Below are 18028 nucleotides of genomic sequence, written 5' to 3'. Positions count from 1 at the left end.
CCACCTCCTGACCACAAAAGTCTTAGAGTCCTCTAAAGCTCAGAATACTGGATTTGATTAAACAATCAGCAAGCATTTCCCGAGTGAATGCCCAGCCTAGACACGGCCGACTGTCCCAGGCACGTGCCCACCAGGGCGGAACAATGCCAGTGTCAATTTTCTCATAGTAATATCACCTCAGTGTACTGGGGGGCGCTCTGTATGTGGTAAGATAAAGATCCATTTGCAAGTAGGCGATGTAAGTAATGCTGCCCTCTGTACACCTGGGTACTTCCAAACAGCCGGCTGCCTTGTAGGACTGTTTTCCTCTCTGCTTCTCCAATTTCTCATGAATCCAAACAGCCCACAATCATTATACAAAAACAAGTATGGGGACAAGAAGTCAGGGCACCCAACTGCTATTGGCTCCACATTTACGGGCCACGTGAGTCTGGACTTCAGCGTCCACGCCTGTGAAGCAAAGAGGACGCTCGGCCAGCAGGGCTGTTTTAAAGATTAACAACAACAAAGACAAAGGACGGAGAGACCAGCATGCATCAGGCACTAAGCGCTCTACAGATACCCATTGATTTACCCCTTCCAGAACCCTGTAGGGTAGAGGGAGGACTTCATGCCCATTGCACAGGCAAGGGAACTGGGGCACAGAGAAGTTAAACAAACTGTCAGAATCTTATGTGGCTACTAACTGAACCCATGCGGTCTGGCCGCAGGATCCATGCACTTAAGCACTTCTTTGTCCTGACTAACCTGATGCTTCTTTCAGGTCAAACAAGACTAAACCTGAAAATGCTTTGTAAACCGTGAAAATGCTTCTTATTCTTCTTCTTATTATGATGATGATTTTGCCTCCTAGCACCCACGAACCCTCCCGGCAACTGCCCTGATTTACTTCTGGAGGGACTCCTTCCCACTGTCATCCCCGGAGCTTCGTCTTCAGCTGGAGATGTGCTGCCTTCGGGCTGCAGGGGTGACGTACGTGCCCAGGGCACTGCAGTCAGGACAAGCCTATGTCCCTGGCCCCAGAGACTTGTCCAGTGCCAGGCACGAGGCCAGGAATGTTATCTGTACAGTATCTTGGATGATCACTTTAATGACGTTAGCCTGAAGCTTCTGGAAATCTCAATTTGTAGCCCAAGTACATGCGGCCAAGATGAAACTTCCTGACATCCTTGGGATCCCAAATCAAGCCCTTCCTGAAGTCAGATCCCTCTCTATACTTTCAATTACCTGAGCTGATACATTTATTTCACTTAACATTGTTTGAAACTGTTACTGTCACTTGAAGCCAAAAGAATCTGTCACTAGGGTTTTCTGTCACTTGAAGCCAAAAGAATCTGTCACTAGGGTTTTCTGTCACTTGAAGCCAAAAGAATCACCCTAATATAATAATCTTTCTAAACATGTTTTATTCTATCAAGCTATGTTCGTCTGCCTTTTCTGTACTTCAGGACACTTCCCTCTCTGAAGTAAAACACTCCTGATGCTTCTTGTGCCAAGAACTCCATTTTACATAAAACAGAAGACCCAGTTTTCCTAATTTGTTTCAAAAGACTTTATTTTTAACCAAAGCTGTTAAGTCTCCTGTTTCCAGTTTTGTAGGGAAAACAACTGAGATGTTTACTTTCTCTCCATCTTCTCAATTCTCATTGTTCATTTAACCCTAAACCCAAACCACTACAAAAAATTATTAAAATGAAGAACAACACTGAACGTCTAAAAACATTTTAAACACAAGCAGTAAGTGTCACTGCTTCCTCATGAAAGGAATTGAACCTTAACTTTTTAATTAATCTTGCAAACTGTTATGCAGCTTTAACCACATCCACTAGACTGTTCACTGCACCAGATGACATCACTTCTCCATCGTTCCCTCGGACCAGTCCCCACCCCCGGGTGGCCATCCAGACCCCGCCCCCAAAGGCTGCAAGTAGGAGTCCATCTGACGTCATACGGCTCCCAAAGCAATACGTGAACACGTCCTGCATCGTCACGTGTTCACATTATTACACACCACTAAACAACCTTATCTGCAACACCCAAACACACTGCCAATCTCATTTCCGGAAAGAAAGTGAGATTTCTTTCGGGAAGAAAGCAATCTCGGGCTGGAAGAAGGCGATGCAACCATTTTGGCTTATGACGGTTTACTGAGCTGGGCCAACTGCACTTCCTTTTTCTCTGTCCAAAGACAATCTGGGGATGGTGAAGGGGCAAGTGTCCACCCATAAAACATATGAGCATAAATGAAAATGGTGAGTGAAAATGACATTTAAAACCAGCTCTGTGTTCATTACAAACCCTCTATAGGCTCCTTTTAGGAACAGACTTGGCCGCGTGGCTCAGTTGGTTGGAGCATCGTTCTGGACACCAAAAGGTCGTGGGTTCGATCCCTGTACGTACGGGAGGCAGCCACTGTGTGTGCCTGTCTTCTGTGTCTTCTCTCTCTCTCCCACCCTCCCTTCCTTCCTCCCTCTCAGAAAATCAGTGAACATGTCCTCCAGTAGGATCCTCAAGTGAGGATTTAAAGAAAAGAAACAAATTTTTACGACCTCAAGTAAGCAAACAGATAAGCATACCAACAACGAGTGATTTGTTGTGCTACACTCAAAACTTGATTCCTTTGTGTGCTGTGCTTTCTGCTGAGGTTTAGGATTTACCATTAAAGTAGCCTGAGGCTCGCTTTCCCTCTCAGGAGCAGGCCCGGCGCCTGTCCCTTCCTCCCGTTCTTCCCGGCCCCTCCAGGGGAACTACCTTTGCCTTCCTTCTCCTGAGCCCTTCTTCTGCTTCTGTAACTTGTTTCCTAGGCTTCCTGGCTCGCTTCTACTGCCTCTACCACTGTCTAAACTTTCTCTTATAATTTTAAGACATAAATAAATAATAACAGAGCCGAAGACTGGGGGTCCGCTGACTTGTTTTGGTAAGCACCTCCAAGCACACAACCCCATCCAAAGGACACGCTCCCTCCCAGTCTGGTGTTACCACACGTAAACAATTAGGGCTTTTAAACACAGTCATCTCTACGTACCCATACCACCTGTACCTTATAACTGAGGTAACCATTAGCTTATACAGATAAGTATTCATCATATTTCTAAAATTAATAAATATGGCCAAAAATTTAGTTTAAAATTGAGGGTTTGGTCATTCTATTTCCATATTACACTTTTGATTCATTGAAAGCACAATCTCACAATGGAACTTCGAGTTCACAGGAGCCTCATAAAATTCTTCAAGGGCAAGAATCACATCTGTCTATCACTATTCCATGTCTTACATACAATAGGCACTCTGTGCCTACTGTTGTTGAATAAATAAAGGTATTAACACTAAAATGAGTGGTTTCAGACTATGTTATAACTACAGGGGTTACTATTACTACGTCCTTGCTTTTACGAAGTAAGCAGGAGTTGGCAGGCTTTTTTGTGAAGGAACAGATGGTAACTATTTTAGGTATTATGGGTCACGTGGTCACTCACTACTCAACCCTGGTCTCTCTCACAACTTAAACAGCTCAGCTGTCAGAGCACAAAAGTAGACATAGATAATACATAAACCAATGAGCATGATTGTGTTTGAATAAGACTTTATTTACAAAATCATCCATAATCCATAAAAACATTCAAACCCCAAGGAAACCACTTTCCAACAATGAACACTCTATTCCCTAAAGGTCGGAAATTGGTGAACTTGCTAAATTCAGCCAGACATGTTTTGTTGAGTCAAAAATTGGGCAAGGCATATATTCTCTTTTTCCACAGTGCCCATCACTCCTTACTGAACCAGCTAATTTCCGTCCCATTACACTCCTGGCCCCTGCAAGCCTCTGAATTTACTCCCTGAATTCTATACTACACACGGTTCCCAGGGATGTGGCCCATATCCCTGTGAATGTATAACCACAACACAGGCTCCTTAAAAGCAGGCCCATGAGTTTAAATTTTTTGCCTTTCATCTACCACTTAATCTCAACACCTAATGAACTTTAACTATTCACTGGTTGCCTATTATGGGATGTATTCTGCACGGTCTCCGCGAAGGGGCTGTACAAGAGTGATAAGGGTAGAAAAGAGGATGGGCCAGCAGGGACGTGGTCAGTCACAGGGAAAGCAGCTGGAGTCACTACAGGACTGAAAAACCACACATCTCCCAACTGTGGCTCAATCTTCTCTCTGCGGCCTGGATTCCTCCTTCATCTCACAGCAGAAGTAAAGGGGCAAAGGTAGGACCACCGGGACCACCTGCACTGTAGCCATAATGAGGATAAAACCTTGTTTAATCTTCATTTCTGCCAGAGGGTGCTCTGGGTGGGTAAACACAAAAAAATTACCTGCATCTAACAGAATGAACAAGCTGTTGTATTCCCATATGATGGAATGCTCAATAGTAATAAAAATGAATAATCTATAACTACATGCAACAATATGGTGGAAACTCTCTAATACATTGTTAAATGAGAAAAACCAGACACAAAAAGTACAATCTGCATTACATATTACAGAGAGCGAGAGAGAGAGAGAAACAGCAAAATGAATTTACGCTGTTTATAGAAGTCGAGAGAGTAGCTACCCGTGGAGCAGGGCAGCACCTAGGAGGCAGCCCGAGGCTATGATGGTAAAGTTTTGTTTCTTGATCTGGGTGCCAGTTACATGAATGAGTGCACTTTGTGAAATTATGTTGATCTGTACACTTACAATATGTATATTTTCTGTATGCATGTTTTATTTCAATAGAAAATAAAAAAATATATCATTACCCCATGCCTTCATGGTCCAGGGCCAGAAAGCCAGCTGAAGACCCCACGCAGGGCCCACATGCCTTCGCTTCGTCTGTCCTTCAAGCCTGCTGCCCCATATGGAGCCCCTCTCAACTCCTCCTCTTTTCAAAGCATAACCAGACAGAGGCCAAGGAGCAGCAAAGCAAACCAGACCACTCCGTGCTGCCTGCAGGAAGCCCTGTCACTGCCCCTTCCGAACGCCGGTGTCTTCGGAAGACACTTTACTGCTGTCACTGACTCTTTGTTCCACATGAGAAAAAAGAATACAAGATGCCTCTGCTGCCCCAAATGGCTCCCTTCAACGGACTTCTTTAAAATAATGCTCTAAATGGGCAAGTCACATTTATAAACATCTATGAAGAAATGCTTAGATACTCAGGGACCACTTGAGGAAGATACCATAAATAAAATGTAACTGAGATTAGAATGTAGAACAACAGCCAGCCACTGTGCAATAACCACAGAATTCTAATAACTGATTATGTAATAGGCCGTAATGTATAATTACAATCACAGCCGAACACATCTTTAAGATTTTATGTAAAGTTTCAATTCAGGTAGTCAAATTATGGGCTGAGAATCATTGTGAATCACTCTAACGTGGATTTTAATATAGTAATGTCAACTTGACATCACCACTCGTATTCTTTACACATTCTCCTAATAATTTCGGGTTAAAAAATCAAGTGAGACCTTTGATCACATCAGCTCCCGATGACTGGTCCACTTGTGAATGCCGACCAGGAAGACGCAGGAGTGGTGACCAGATCCAATGACCTAACAGCAAACATCGGCCACGGCGGGCGGGCAGGTGACGAGGACAGAAGAAAGCGTGGTGTCCCCTCCTACACAGGCACCATATATCGCACAAATTCTAATCCTTGACACTCAGATGCTTCTCAGAGCAAATTCGTACTGCCCATCTGTCCATGAAATAAACCACCGCTTAAACATTTTGTTAAATCTGACCTTATTTACACCAGTTAATAAGGAGCATAAACTCAAAATTACATCTTTTAATAGGAAATTATAACTATGTTTAATTAATTATTATGGGTCGCATAGTTTATGAATGTTCTAAAATGCCTCTCAAAGAAGAATATCCTTTTTAGGAGCTGCATCCCCAAGAATTTAGGATAAAATATCATGATGCCTGTAACTTGAATGTTTTGGCAGGAAAATATACAAATCTGTACACACACACACAATGTGGCCAAATGCCAATTGTTAATGTAGGTGGTGGATACACAGGAACTCCTGCACATTCCTTTAACTCTTTAGTATGTCTGAAAATTTTGATAATAAACCATTACACAGAAATGTTTACTTACCTTTCAAGTGGATGGCTGTCTTCTTTCTCCTAATCAAAAATGAATGGCGAAATGTGCCCAAAGGCACATTCAGGGACCGTTCATGCTGCCCTCTCCCTGAAAGAATCAGCAAAACGACATGTTATCACCAAAGATCTGTATTAAGTTAATGCTACTTCACTTAAAAAATGTTCTCAACATAAGACAAGTCTCTAGATTAAAATACTGCTGCAACTATTTCTTTCTTAAGGAAGGAAAAAGGAGAAAAGAATGATCCCATCGCATACTAAATGGGAGGATAACGCCCCTGGGAACTTCTGGAACAAAGGAATTCCTAACTTTCTTTCACCTCAATTGCAGGCAGTGACTAGCCCAAACCTCCACTCAAACAAAAAGTGGAGCTTCAAGAACCTGAGCTCCACTCCGACTTTGGGTTTCTGAGACCGCACCTGGAAGGCATCCACGGACACACACAGAACCACAGCAGAACTGCGGATCCTCTGGAGTCCTTTCAGGAAGAGGTGCTGGACCCTGTCTACTACCACACTCGATGACAGCGCCTGCCATGAGGCACCGTGGCACCATGGTCTGCTAGTCACATTTGCTGCTGCCTCCACCACACCTCACGTTTTGGCGTTATCTGTAACAACAGATCCTCCCCCAACTGCCCTGTGAGGTGAGCGGAGTTTACTGATTCCATTCCCCAGAGGAGGCAGCTAAGCCTCAGAGATGATGTATGACAAGAGCATTTGAACAGAAAATGCATGAGATGAAACTCCAACTTAGGTCTCCTGACCCTAAGTTCAGGGCTGGTCTCACCATATAAGTTATTCCCACCCCTTCTCACTGCCCCACCCCCCCACAACACGATGCTCTCCTAAAAACCAGCCTCAAAGCAAAATGGCCAAATAACACATTCACCTGCCACTGGGAGAGGGAGGGTGCCACAGTTTGTATGTGTATGTGTATATATGTATATACACATATATGCGCACACATGTACATATACACACATATATGTCCATTTCCCCCCTTCTTCCTCAAGAAAGCACACTGTTGGCCAATGGAAGTAAAGCCAGCACCACATGGCAACCTTGGAGATTTTTACCTTTGCCACAACAAAATGCAATAACTTGCTGTTGAGGACTTCCCATTTATTTTTGTAAAATGCAAAATACAATATAATATAATGGCATAGACACAGATCCACAACAAAGATGGAAACAGCATTTAAAAAAAACAACTACAGCTGGTGAGAATATAGTGTCCCTATATAATGGTCTAAAGTAGCCTTTCATCTGCTGGTCACAAAAATTATGCAAGCACAGGGCCTTATAGGTATCAGTGTTCTAACCTGAACCTGGGAAGGTGCTGGAGAACAAAAGCCTGAGGAAAGGTAGCCAGGGAACCCCTGCACTGGCTTTCAGTTCTGTCTCCTCCATCGGTACCTTGAGTAAAGACCCAGAGAATCTCTCCAAGCTGCCTCCTCACCTGGGGGCTGGGACACCTGATTACAGGAACAACGCAACCCACAAAGGAGACAGGACGTGACTCACAAGCCGGGCACTTAGACCCCTGTGGCACTCACCCAGAAATCATGCCAGGAGCTACACAAAACCATGGAAAAAACATGATGTACCTTTGGAAACATCAAATTTACTCCCAGTTTTAGTTGAAGATAAGAGCATGAATCAGTAATTTAAAAGTTGTTAATATTAAAGCAAATATGCATTATGGAGTACGATGCCATTGTTGCACAAATTTTTAAGCTAAAACTCTAATCCTTACTTGCCTAGTTCCATTTCCAGCTGTACCATTACATGTGGGAGGAGGGAGTGAGGGGTGGATTCTCTTTTTTCATTAAACATGGTCTTCAAAGAATATGTGAAGTTGGTATAAGAAGTTTCTATCACAGCAAGCCCAGAAAGCTACCAGTGGTCCTTGGTCTGCAGATTCTCTTTAAAATCAGGAATCGTGGACTTCCGCCAGATCTAGGTCAGGTAAACTGAGGGCTGGGCGGACATAATCCCATCCATACACCACACACCCTCCTGTGAGCAGGACTGAAGCTCCTCCCTCCACCCCCCTTCTCGCCGGCTGCACCGCCCCAAGCACACCCCTGGTGGGCAGGCTCCTCCCACTCGGTTACCCAGTTTACATCGTAACTTTTCTTCAACCCCTCCTGACCAGGGAAACATTCAGCAAGTACTGTAATTTTCATTTATGTGGATGGCTGCATGATTACTAAAAAAAAGTAAGGTCACCAATTTGGTTTGTCTCTAAAAACTTTTTATTGTGCCCTGGCCGGTGTGGCTCAGTTGGTTGGAGCAGCAACCTGTAACCCAAAGGTTGCAGTTTAATTGTACTCAGAGTGCATACGTAGGTTGAACTCAATTCCCTATCTGAGCAAATACAGGAGGCAGCCAAACTCTCATGCATGTTTCTCTCTCTCCCTTCCTCTCTCTCTAAGAACAATGAAAAGAAAAAAAAAGGCCTCAGGTAAGGATAAAAATGTAAAAGTTTTATTGTAAAATATATTACATTAAAAAGTGCATAACCATGGCAGCCTGCTTCCAAGGTGGCCTCAATGCTCCTGCCTCCAATATTCATGCTCCTCTCCCACAACGAACAGGGCTGGCGGGAATAACCAATACGATTCTAGAGAAATGATGGAGTGTGACTCCAAAGGCTAGGAGAAAGAGCAGCCTCCCCTCATTCTCTCAGGAGGAAAGCTGGCTCCCATTTCGTGAAGACACTCAGGTGCTCTAGAAACAAGTCCACGCACTGAGGAACTGAGACCTCCGCAAAGAGCCAAGGGAGTTAGCCCTCTTAAGAGCAACAGATTCTCCAGCCCAGTGAAGCCTTCGGTCATGGCTGCTTCAGCTGCTATCTTGACTGCAATGCCATGCAAGACCCCAGGTTAGTTAGAGCCACCCAGCTGAGCTGCTCCTGACTTCCTGACCTACACAGAAGCTGTGAGGCCACAGATGTTTATCACTGTTTTCAGCTGCTAGGTTTTGAGGCAAGGTTATACAGTGATAACAACATGTCAGATTAAAGAATGATAAAATAAAGCCCACGTACCTAATACCCAGTCGATGGTACTGGGGTTTGGGTATGGTTTGTTTGTTTGTTTGTTTGTTTGCAAGACCTGAGTGCCCCTTCCTCTCTCACCTTCTACTCCCCCTCACCGTAACCTGCCTCCCTGCACAGATAAATACCAGCCTGAATTCTGAGTTAATTATTCCTTTGCTCCTCTTTATGGTTTTACCACATAGGTATTCTCAACACATTGCTGTATGTTGCCTGGTTGTAAGCCTCATATAAACAAAACAAACTGTATATATTCTTTTAAGACTTGCCTCTTAAGATTTTTAAATTCATCCCTATTGACTCATGGCTGGAGTAGATTTCCCCCCCCATATATTTCTCATTGTATGAACATATCCACAATTTACTGCTCTGTTCTACTGTTGAGGATCATCTGGGGAGTTTTCCGTTTTTTGCTCTAGGAATAATGCTGCCATTTACAGCCTAGTGCTCCTCGCCCAGAGGTCCCAGCCAGTTTCTCCAAGACACATACCTAGCAGAGGGGAGCTGGATTTGGGATTGCAAAATTCAACTCTCCTAAGGAATGTCAAACTATTTTTGAAAGTGGTTGTATACAACCAATTCTTATGCCACATTTCTTGGCTGTCTCTAAATAAAAGCCATGCCTGTTGTGCAAAAGCTTTCAACCAACAAAAGAGAAAGTTTTTCCTATTTGCAGCATCACTACTGCAAATAAATAGCACTCCAAAGTAGTGACCCAGACAGCTGCAGGGTATTAGTCAAAGGACATTGGTGCAGACTTCAGAATGATGATGCAGACCCGGCCAGCACCACACATGGCCCTCGGGGATAAGCCAAATTGGATTTCTAGACCGTCGTTAAATTCACAGTTTTCCTCCCGGTGGACTCACACGCATGGTCCCATCTTATTACTGTATCTCAGAGGGGGCGAAATTTAACTCACATGCAACCCAGCCCAATTCAAGATTAAAGCAGGATAGTCAAATCACTTCAATAAAATCACATTTTGGGTTTGTTATTTTTAACAGAAAGCTGGTTGTGTTTTTTTACATATTCTCTATAACATGAGATTTTTATTTATGATACCTAATTTTATGTGTAGTAATTCTACAGAAAATACTTGTGTATTCTCTGTACACAGATACAAAAAGTTCTTTTAGAGTAGTTAATTCAATTTCTTAAGTGGAAACAGTAATTTTGATGACAATTTATCTCTATTTTGAGTAAAAATAGTATCAACATTTGTGTTGGCATTAATACAAAAAATGAGGAATTCTTTCAACTGAAGCAGAAAGGAGAAGAGAACATTTCAAGGAGGTTCATACGATGTCACTGAGAACAATAATGGCACTAGACCACCAGTATGAGGTCCTTTGGTCATTTCAACTCAACCTCTTGACAGTTCTTATTTGTCTCTTTACAATCGTTTATCTTTATGAGGTAGGGTCTGTTATTGCATCCTTTTTACACACCGCAAAAACTGAAGCACAGTTGTGTGTACGCATACAGCTGATACATGGTAGAACAAGAACTTGAACGTAGGAGGTTTACCCCAGAATCCGTATTCTGAAGCAGCTTTTTCAGCCCCCAAGACCAGCCAGAAGGCCCTACAATGGTGACAATTATGTAATAGCTACCAGTTACTAAGCATCCACAATGTGCCAAGCAGTTATTGAGTGCTCTGTTGCACTACTTCTAATCCTCCCCTTGTCTCTCCACACCTGTGCTATTCCCATTTTATAGCTGAAGAAACTTAGGCTCTGAAAGTTTAAGCACTTGACCAAAATCATATAGGCAATAACATAAAATGGTGAAATACCACTTGAACCTTGTCTCTGACCTCAAATTTCACGCTCTTTCTACAGTAGATCTCCTAGACAAAATAAAATGACCTAATCCCAGGCTTTGTGGTAGCAAAATTTGACCTTAGGCCCCAGAAAAGCCCCCTGAAGGAAACAGATGCCGTATCAGGAGAAGGTGTGCTGGCCTCCTGGATGAGCAGTGGGTGGCAGCTGCCACACCTTCGCGACAAGCTGAGGTGGAGTGGGTGTCGATAAGACCAGCTGGCATAGTCAGAAAACCAGGGCTCGACACCATCTCCTTACAGGGTTACCCTGGGCAGGTCAAATGGCCTCTCCACGCATGTTCTCACCTGTAAAATGGGGCTATATATTTTTTTCAATTTATTGAACTTATTGAGGTGACACTGGTGGTGTCACTGAGGTGACACATATTCCTGAAACCAATAAAACTATATAGGTTTCAGGAATACAATTCTATAATACTCGTACATCATCTGTATATTATATTGTGTGCTCACCATCCCAAGTCAAGTCTCTTTCTATCACCGTGTAAAATAGGTTTTCTTTCATTTCAAAGGGTTGTTGTAAGGATTTAAGAGACTAACACATAAAAGGGACCTGGCACAAAGTAGGCATCAGACACATGCTTAACAACTGCAGAAGTGAAAATGTGCTCTAGCTGTCAAGTAGGAAAAAGCAGCAAGCCAACTTTAACAATGATACCCTTGCTTCCACAAAGCCTCAAATATTCCATGACGGATGGTTGACAATCTGTTAAAGGCCATCTTTATATCATGATGTTTTAAAACTAATATTATGATTTCCTCTTTCTGCCCTAACCAAAATAGAAAATTTTTGCCAAGTAGATCAACCCTTTATGATATTAGTAAAAGTTAAGACATTCTTTACATAAACATGGGAACTGGAATGCACTCAAAGTAAAACATTTGGCTCACTGAACTTTTCTGTTACTGACTTCAGAAAATCTTAAGTAGTCATTTCAAACAGCAATCTCTCTTCAAAGTACTTCCAGTTTCCTGGAAATCATCCCAAATTATCTAGCCAATAACACACAGATACATACACAAAGGCTTGATTAAATGACTAGCCAACGACAAAAGTAATTTCAGCAACGCTTCATACACCAATGCAATGAGAAATAAGGTTCCTCCAAAGTAGCCCTTTTGCATACTTAAGATTAGGTAAAGTATGAAGTGTGAACTTAGACCACTCCGGTTAGCTACCAGCAGTCTCCATAGTAACTGGTTCTCTTCCCATTCACAGGTAGGATAAGGTGGTAGTAGTAACTGCAGCACTGTAGATCTGCTTTGCAAAATTGGCCCAATCACATCCTTCTTGACTAAATGATGCAATCAATCAGTAAGCTACACAGAGGAAACAGAGAAAGATGTTCCTTAAAAAAAAAAGCTCAATCTTGTGTTGGTTCATTCCAGTTGACCTGGAATGAAGTGGGAGACCCACCAAAGGACACTTTTCCAGAAGGAGGTAGCCAGTGAGGGGCAGAAAAAGCTTCAGGAAAGTATGGGATGTCTGAAGACAAAAGATGCGGCCATTGCTAATGGCTTCTCAGTATATATCACAGACCAGACCTTCTCCTTAGTGCGTGTCCTACATTCTCCTTTAAAACCCTCACTCAGTAACCCCCAGGGAAAATAATATAGGTCCCTATTTAACAGCTGAGTAAAATGACTCAGAGATTAAATGACTTGCCTGAAGTCACAGAACTGGTAACTGGGTATAATAACTGGCTCTTGGCACATGGTAGGTACTCAATAAATATCTGTTGAACATGAGGTCTTTAGTTCTCCACAGAAGTAGAAAACACTATTTACCTCCTGAGGATTTTGTAAACGACAAAAGGAGATTATGTACATAAAGTTTCTAGTTCGATGCCCTGACCTCTGGAATATACTGTGGTACATGGGCAACGACATGGAATAACAAAGCTGGGTACAATAACCACCTGGAATAGGGTTATTATAATGACAATGGGTATAGCAAACATCATAATGGATAGAAGATATACAGATATACATAACAGGCAGGAGAGTGGCAACAAAGAATTGAAAAGATGATCAACATTATTCATCATTAAGGGAATGCAAATTAAAATCACAAAGAGATAGCATTTCACACCTACCAGAATGAGTAAATTTTAAAAATTGGGAATATAATTCATGGCAAAGATGCAGGGTAACTAGGACTCTCACACATGGCTGGTGGGAGTGCAGTGATGAATGGGCAAACAAACTTGGTACATACATACAGTGGACTACTATTTAGTAATAAAAAGGGAAAAATTCCAGACACACACAACATGGATGAATCCCAAGTGCATTATGCAAAATGAAAGAAGCTATCTCAAAAGGGTATAGTCTCAATAATCCTACTTACACGATCTTCTGGGAAAAGTAAGCCCATAGTGACAGAGAAAAGATCAGTGTTGCCAGGAGTTTGAGGTGGGGGAGGGTTTCACTACCAAGAGGCTGCGCTGGGGAATTCGAAGGGTGACTGTTCTGTATGCTGTTTATAGTGGTGATTATATGCGTCAATGCACAGGGTAAAACTCACAGGACTATATGCTCAAAAACTTGAATTTTTTATTGGTAAATTTTTTTAATCATCAAAGAATAAAATTTGAAAATCATGGAAGAAATTGGTAGGTCTTGGAGAATGGAAGTTGACACTTGTACGAAGGAAGGAGGTGACATGTGAGAGTCCAGTAGCTGTGAAGGTCCTTGCCGAGGAAACAATAATGGTACAGGAGACCACGAAGAGTCAGAGTGTGGGGCAACGCAGAGGCTCTGAGAGGTATGGAGGGTCAGGAACCTTGATTTCTAGCCTGATTTCACCAAATGAGGACTGTGTGAAATTATACAGGCTACATCATTCCCCCGTCCCGAGCCCTAGTTTAGCAAATTCTAAAATCAGACAGTGAAGCAAATGATCTGGAAGATTCTTCTCTACTACAAGCATTCTAAAGTCAATTTGCTTTTGAGCTATTGAGTCTAGGAAGACAGCAGGACAAATAAGTAGAAATACCCTGATATGGAAAAAATAGCCATGCATCCTCACTAATGCTATCAGGAAACAAAATAAAATGAAACTGTTAACATGTGTAGATAGTAGAATGATGGTAATTGAAGTGGCCAATAGCAGGAAAAAGACAAGAGAAGACCATAATATCACCTTCTTGCATAACAGAAACAAAGAAAATATCAGTTTCATTGGGACAGAGGATGAAAGGTTGGAAAAACTCAAGCATCAAATGCTCAAAAAGTTGAGACAAATGAACAAGACTAGCATATGACGCAGAATTCCACTTCTGGGTATTTATCTGAAGAAACTCAAAACACTAATTTGAAAGACATATGCACCCCTATGTTTACTGTAGCATTATTTACAATAGCCAAGATATAGAAGCAGCCCAAGTGCCCATCAATAGATGAGTGAATGAAGAAGATGTGGTACCTATATACAATGAAATATTACTTGGTCATAAAAAAGAATAAAATCTTGTCACCTGTGGTAACATGGATAGACCTAAAGGGTATTATGCTGAGTAGAACAAGTCAGACAGAAAAAGACAAATACCATATGATTTCACTTATATGTGGAATCTCAAAAACAAAATAAACAAACAAAATGGAAACAAACTAATAGATACAGAGAACAAGCTGATAGTTGCCAGATGAGAGGGAACTTAGGGGGATGGGTGAGAAAGAGGAAGGGATTAAAAAGCACAAACTGGCAGTTACAAAACAGTCACAGGGACGTAAAGTACAGCAGAGGGAACATAGTCAGTACCTACGGATGGTGTCAGATGGGTACTAGATTGATTGGGGTGATCACCTCATATGTTATATAAATGTCTCATCACCATGCTGTACACCTGAAACTAAGGTACTTTATGTCAAATGTAATTTTTTTAAATTTTAAAACAAACAACAGAGTGTACAGATATTTCAGAGATCAAGAGAGTGACTGCCCACAAAAGTAACAGAAAGGCTACCATCAAACGTTGCATGCTGTCTGAATATATCTTGATTGTGTCCTAATTGTTTTGCCCTTGTATTTCCAATCCCACTCTGATTTCATCTTTGCTGTTAGAAGCCTAGAATTTAATAAAACATGTAGGTGTAGTTTTCCTGTAATAGCCTACAATTTTCAAAATTTAGAATTTCCGGGAAATTAAGAATATGACTGTTAAGTGCCTGTGAGCCACTTATGCAAAGACTCCAGAATTCTAGAATGGAAACATTTTATTTTTAAAAGATTTAATATAATGCAAACGATACAACTTAAGGATTAAGATTTTATTGTCACCTTATTAGTGTGTGAGGCAGAAAAATAGCTTGAAGTCAATATTATTCCCAAAATGACTAATCAAAATGTGACAAATCCTTCACCTCTGTCCAGAGCATGCCCTAGACCACTTAATGAGCTTCAACTCTTTCAGCCAAAGGAACCCAGTGAGACACACCACTCTGAGCATTTAACCAGAATTGAATGAAAATTAGGAAAATTAACAGTTCTAAAGTACACCTGTGTGGACTCTGACAAAGAAGATACCTACCACTAAAGACTCCTCACAGCTAACTGTGCTCAAATTTAAAAGAAGATCCTCATAGCCATTTCTAAACCTGGGCCTCTCATGCAAATCACACTTCAGGGAGAAACCTGCACTTTTTTCCTGCCATCTGAGCCAATCCTTACAAAAGAATTCCCAGAATCCTATTTCAACCAATAGGATTGAGGTTTCCCATCCAATCAAAACTGCGCAGTTATATCCCCATGAGTACCTTCACTGACCAATGACAGTGACTGCATTCTGAAAAATCTGGACAGTGCCTTTTGGACCAATCAAATTGCAATAATCTAGAGTTCTCATTTGAATGAGGATGGACCAATCAGGGACCATGAATGGGGACTTCTGCCTATGTAAGTCAGCTCTTCTCTGGTTCAAGTGTGCACTTTCCTTTTCCACCAAAGACTGAAGACTGCATTTTTCTAACCTTGGAGTCAGAGCTAAACACCAAAAATAAAACACCCAAAACATCTTGCCAGGCCATAGAAGAGCACGTGGAGCAGAGTGGAGCAGAGAAGAGCAAAGCCAAGCAGAACTGAACTGAACTGAACTGTCCAGCCAGGGAGGGCTTCACCCCAGGGCTGCCTCACAGCCATGCTGTTCCACAGCTGTGCTGTTGTACAGCCAGGCTGTACCTCAACTGAGCTGTTTGCACTAAACAAAGTTTCCTTCAACACACCCCAACTTGGGGATTCCTGTTGGCGTTGAATTGGCACCTCTGACCATCGGTGCCAATTTGATACCTGCAATCAGAGTTGATAGAAAATTTTTCCAACATCACTTCTGCCAATTTCCTTTTTTGACGATTAAATGTAAAAACATCAATAGGATATAACCTGGTTATAAACGAGGAGAAAGAGCAGACAACTTCAGCTCAACCCTTGGTCACTTTACCATTAACAACTCACTCACTTTGGGCAAATTTCTTCACTCCTTATCTCCATTCTGCATCTATAAAATGGAGACAATCATAAGCTCCAATCTAGCACTCAGGCTCCCAGGGCCCTGTGCCAGATGAAACCATGTCTGTGGAGGCACTTAAGGAGAATACAAATAAAAAGACAAACACAAGATGTCATGATTGCTATTCTGTATGGGGTGAGTGGGGGAAGAGTATATTTCAAATATGTACAATCACATCCAACTGCCTCTTTCAAGTCAGCCATGTGCTTCTCTTCAACCACAGCTGGGATGTTGAGCAGATGCTGGAATGGATACAGACAGAAAGGTGGTGAAAGAGAAATGTGCCTGTCCTGATTTCGGGAAGATAAAAAAAAGTACTTTCTCATCTATTTATTTTCTGCTAATCTTTTCTGAGAGCATCCTATGTGTTAGACACCATGCTAGGCGCTAAAAAAGAATCAGATTTAAAAAAATAGAAGAAGAAGCCTCTTCAGCGGGTTCAGTCTGGAAACAGCTAAGTACCCAGTCACAGCCCTGCGTGCTTGGAATTAGCCAGGCAGGTACAGGGAAAACACCTGCCAGACGGCTAGGTGGGTTAGGACAGTGACACTCCTCACAGAAAAGGTGATGCTCTAGTCAAGTATTAAAAGATGAGAATAAATTAGGTGAATGAAGCAGGGACTAAGCATTCTAAGCAAGCAAAAGTCAGGGAAGCAAAAGCCAACATGGGAGGCAAAGGGTGGGTGAGAGGGATGACAAGAAACAAATGATGGAGATTCATGTATTCAGCTGAGGCACTCTGGCTTTCTGTTAGGGGCAATGGAAACCACAGACTTTTTAAGGAGGACTAACATGGCCACTCTTGCAGTTCAGGAAGAGGACTGTGTCAACAGCTAGGAGAATGGAATGAAGACAGGCCAGAATTGGATAGCTATATAGAAATCCAGGCAGGATATAATGAGAGCTTAAGAGTAGGGATAAATGCAAGAGTTAATAAAGAAAATGACTTGACTTTGATGACTGGAAGGATACAGGGGTAGAGGACAAGGAGCTGTGGATGAGTCCCTGGTTCTCTGTCACGATGACTGAGGATGGTCTTTTACAAGATACTACAAAAAGTGCAGCTTGGGCAAGATGAATTCACGTTGCACTGTGCCATTTTGTACATGACTTCATGTATAGCAGGTTACGCTGTATATTTGTGACCAACTAAAATATCACATTCCTCATCATTTACCTGGCTATTCTGAATTCCCACAGGCAAGAAGACCTCTTAGAATGAAATGTCAAAGCAAGAACTCACTTCCATACTCTTAACTTCTCAGTAGGCAAAGTGAGAACAGCCTTCACATGAAGAGGGTAAGTAGCTTACCCCAGGACAACAGAGCCAGACAAAAGGAGAACTAAACTCTAATCCAGGATGGTATGCATCCAGAAGATCAGCTTTTCATCTACTATGCTATACTGCTCCATTAAGGGCCTAGTGCTATTTATAATATGTACTGGGTTGGCCAAAAAGTTCCCTTAGTTCTTTCTGTAAAATTAAAGATACATTTTT

General features: G+C 42.0%; 1 protein-coding gene across 1 annotated transcript in view; it reads right to left on the bottom strand.

Annotated features, from left to right (window-relative positions):
- Nucleotides 1–18028, bottom strand: part of LOC119059998 (uncharacterized) — a 182473-nt gene that overhangs the window by 138610 nt on the left and 25835 nt on the right. Inside the window, exon 2 of the mRNA XM_053663963.1 lies at nucleotides 6106–6201. Coding sequence (XP_053519938.1) covers nucleotides 6106–6201 — 96 coding nt within the window. The remainder of the gene's footprint in view (nucleotides 1–6105; nucleotides 6202–18028) is intronic.

Source organism: Artibeus jamaicensis, unplaced genomic scaffold, assembly GCF_021234435.1.
Source record: "Artibeus jamaicensis isolate MK-2021 breed Jamaican fruit bat unplaced genomic scaffold, CSHL_Jam_final contig_332, whole genome shotgun sequence".
Lineage (NCBI taxonomy): Eukaryota > Metazoa > Chordata > Mammalia > Chiroptera > Phyllostomidae > Artibeus > Artibeus jamaicensis.
The sequence above is the reverse complement of the archived record's forward strand: the minus strand, read 5'-3'. Positions and strand labels throughout refer to the sequence as shown.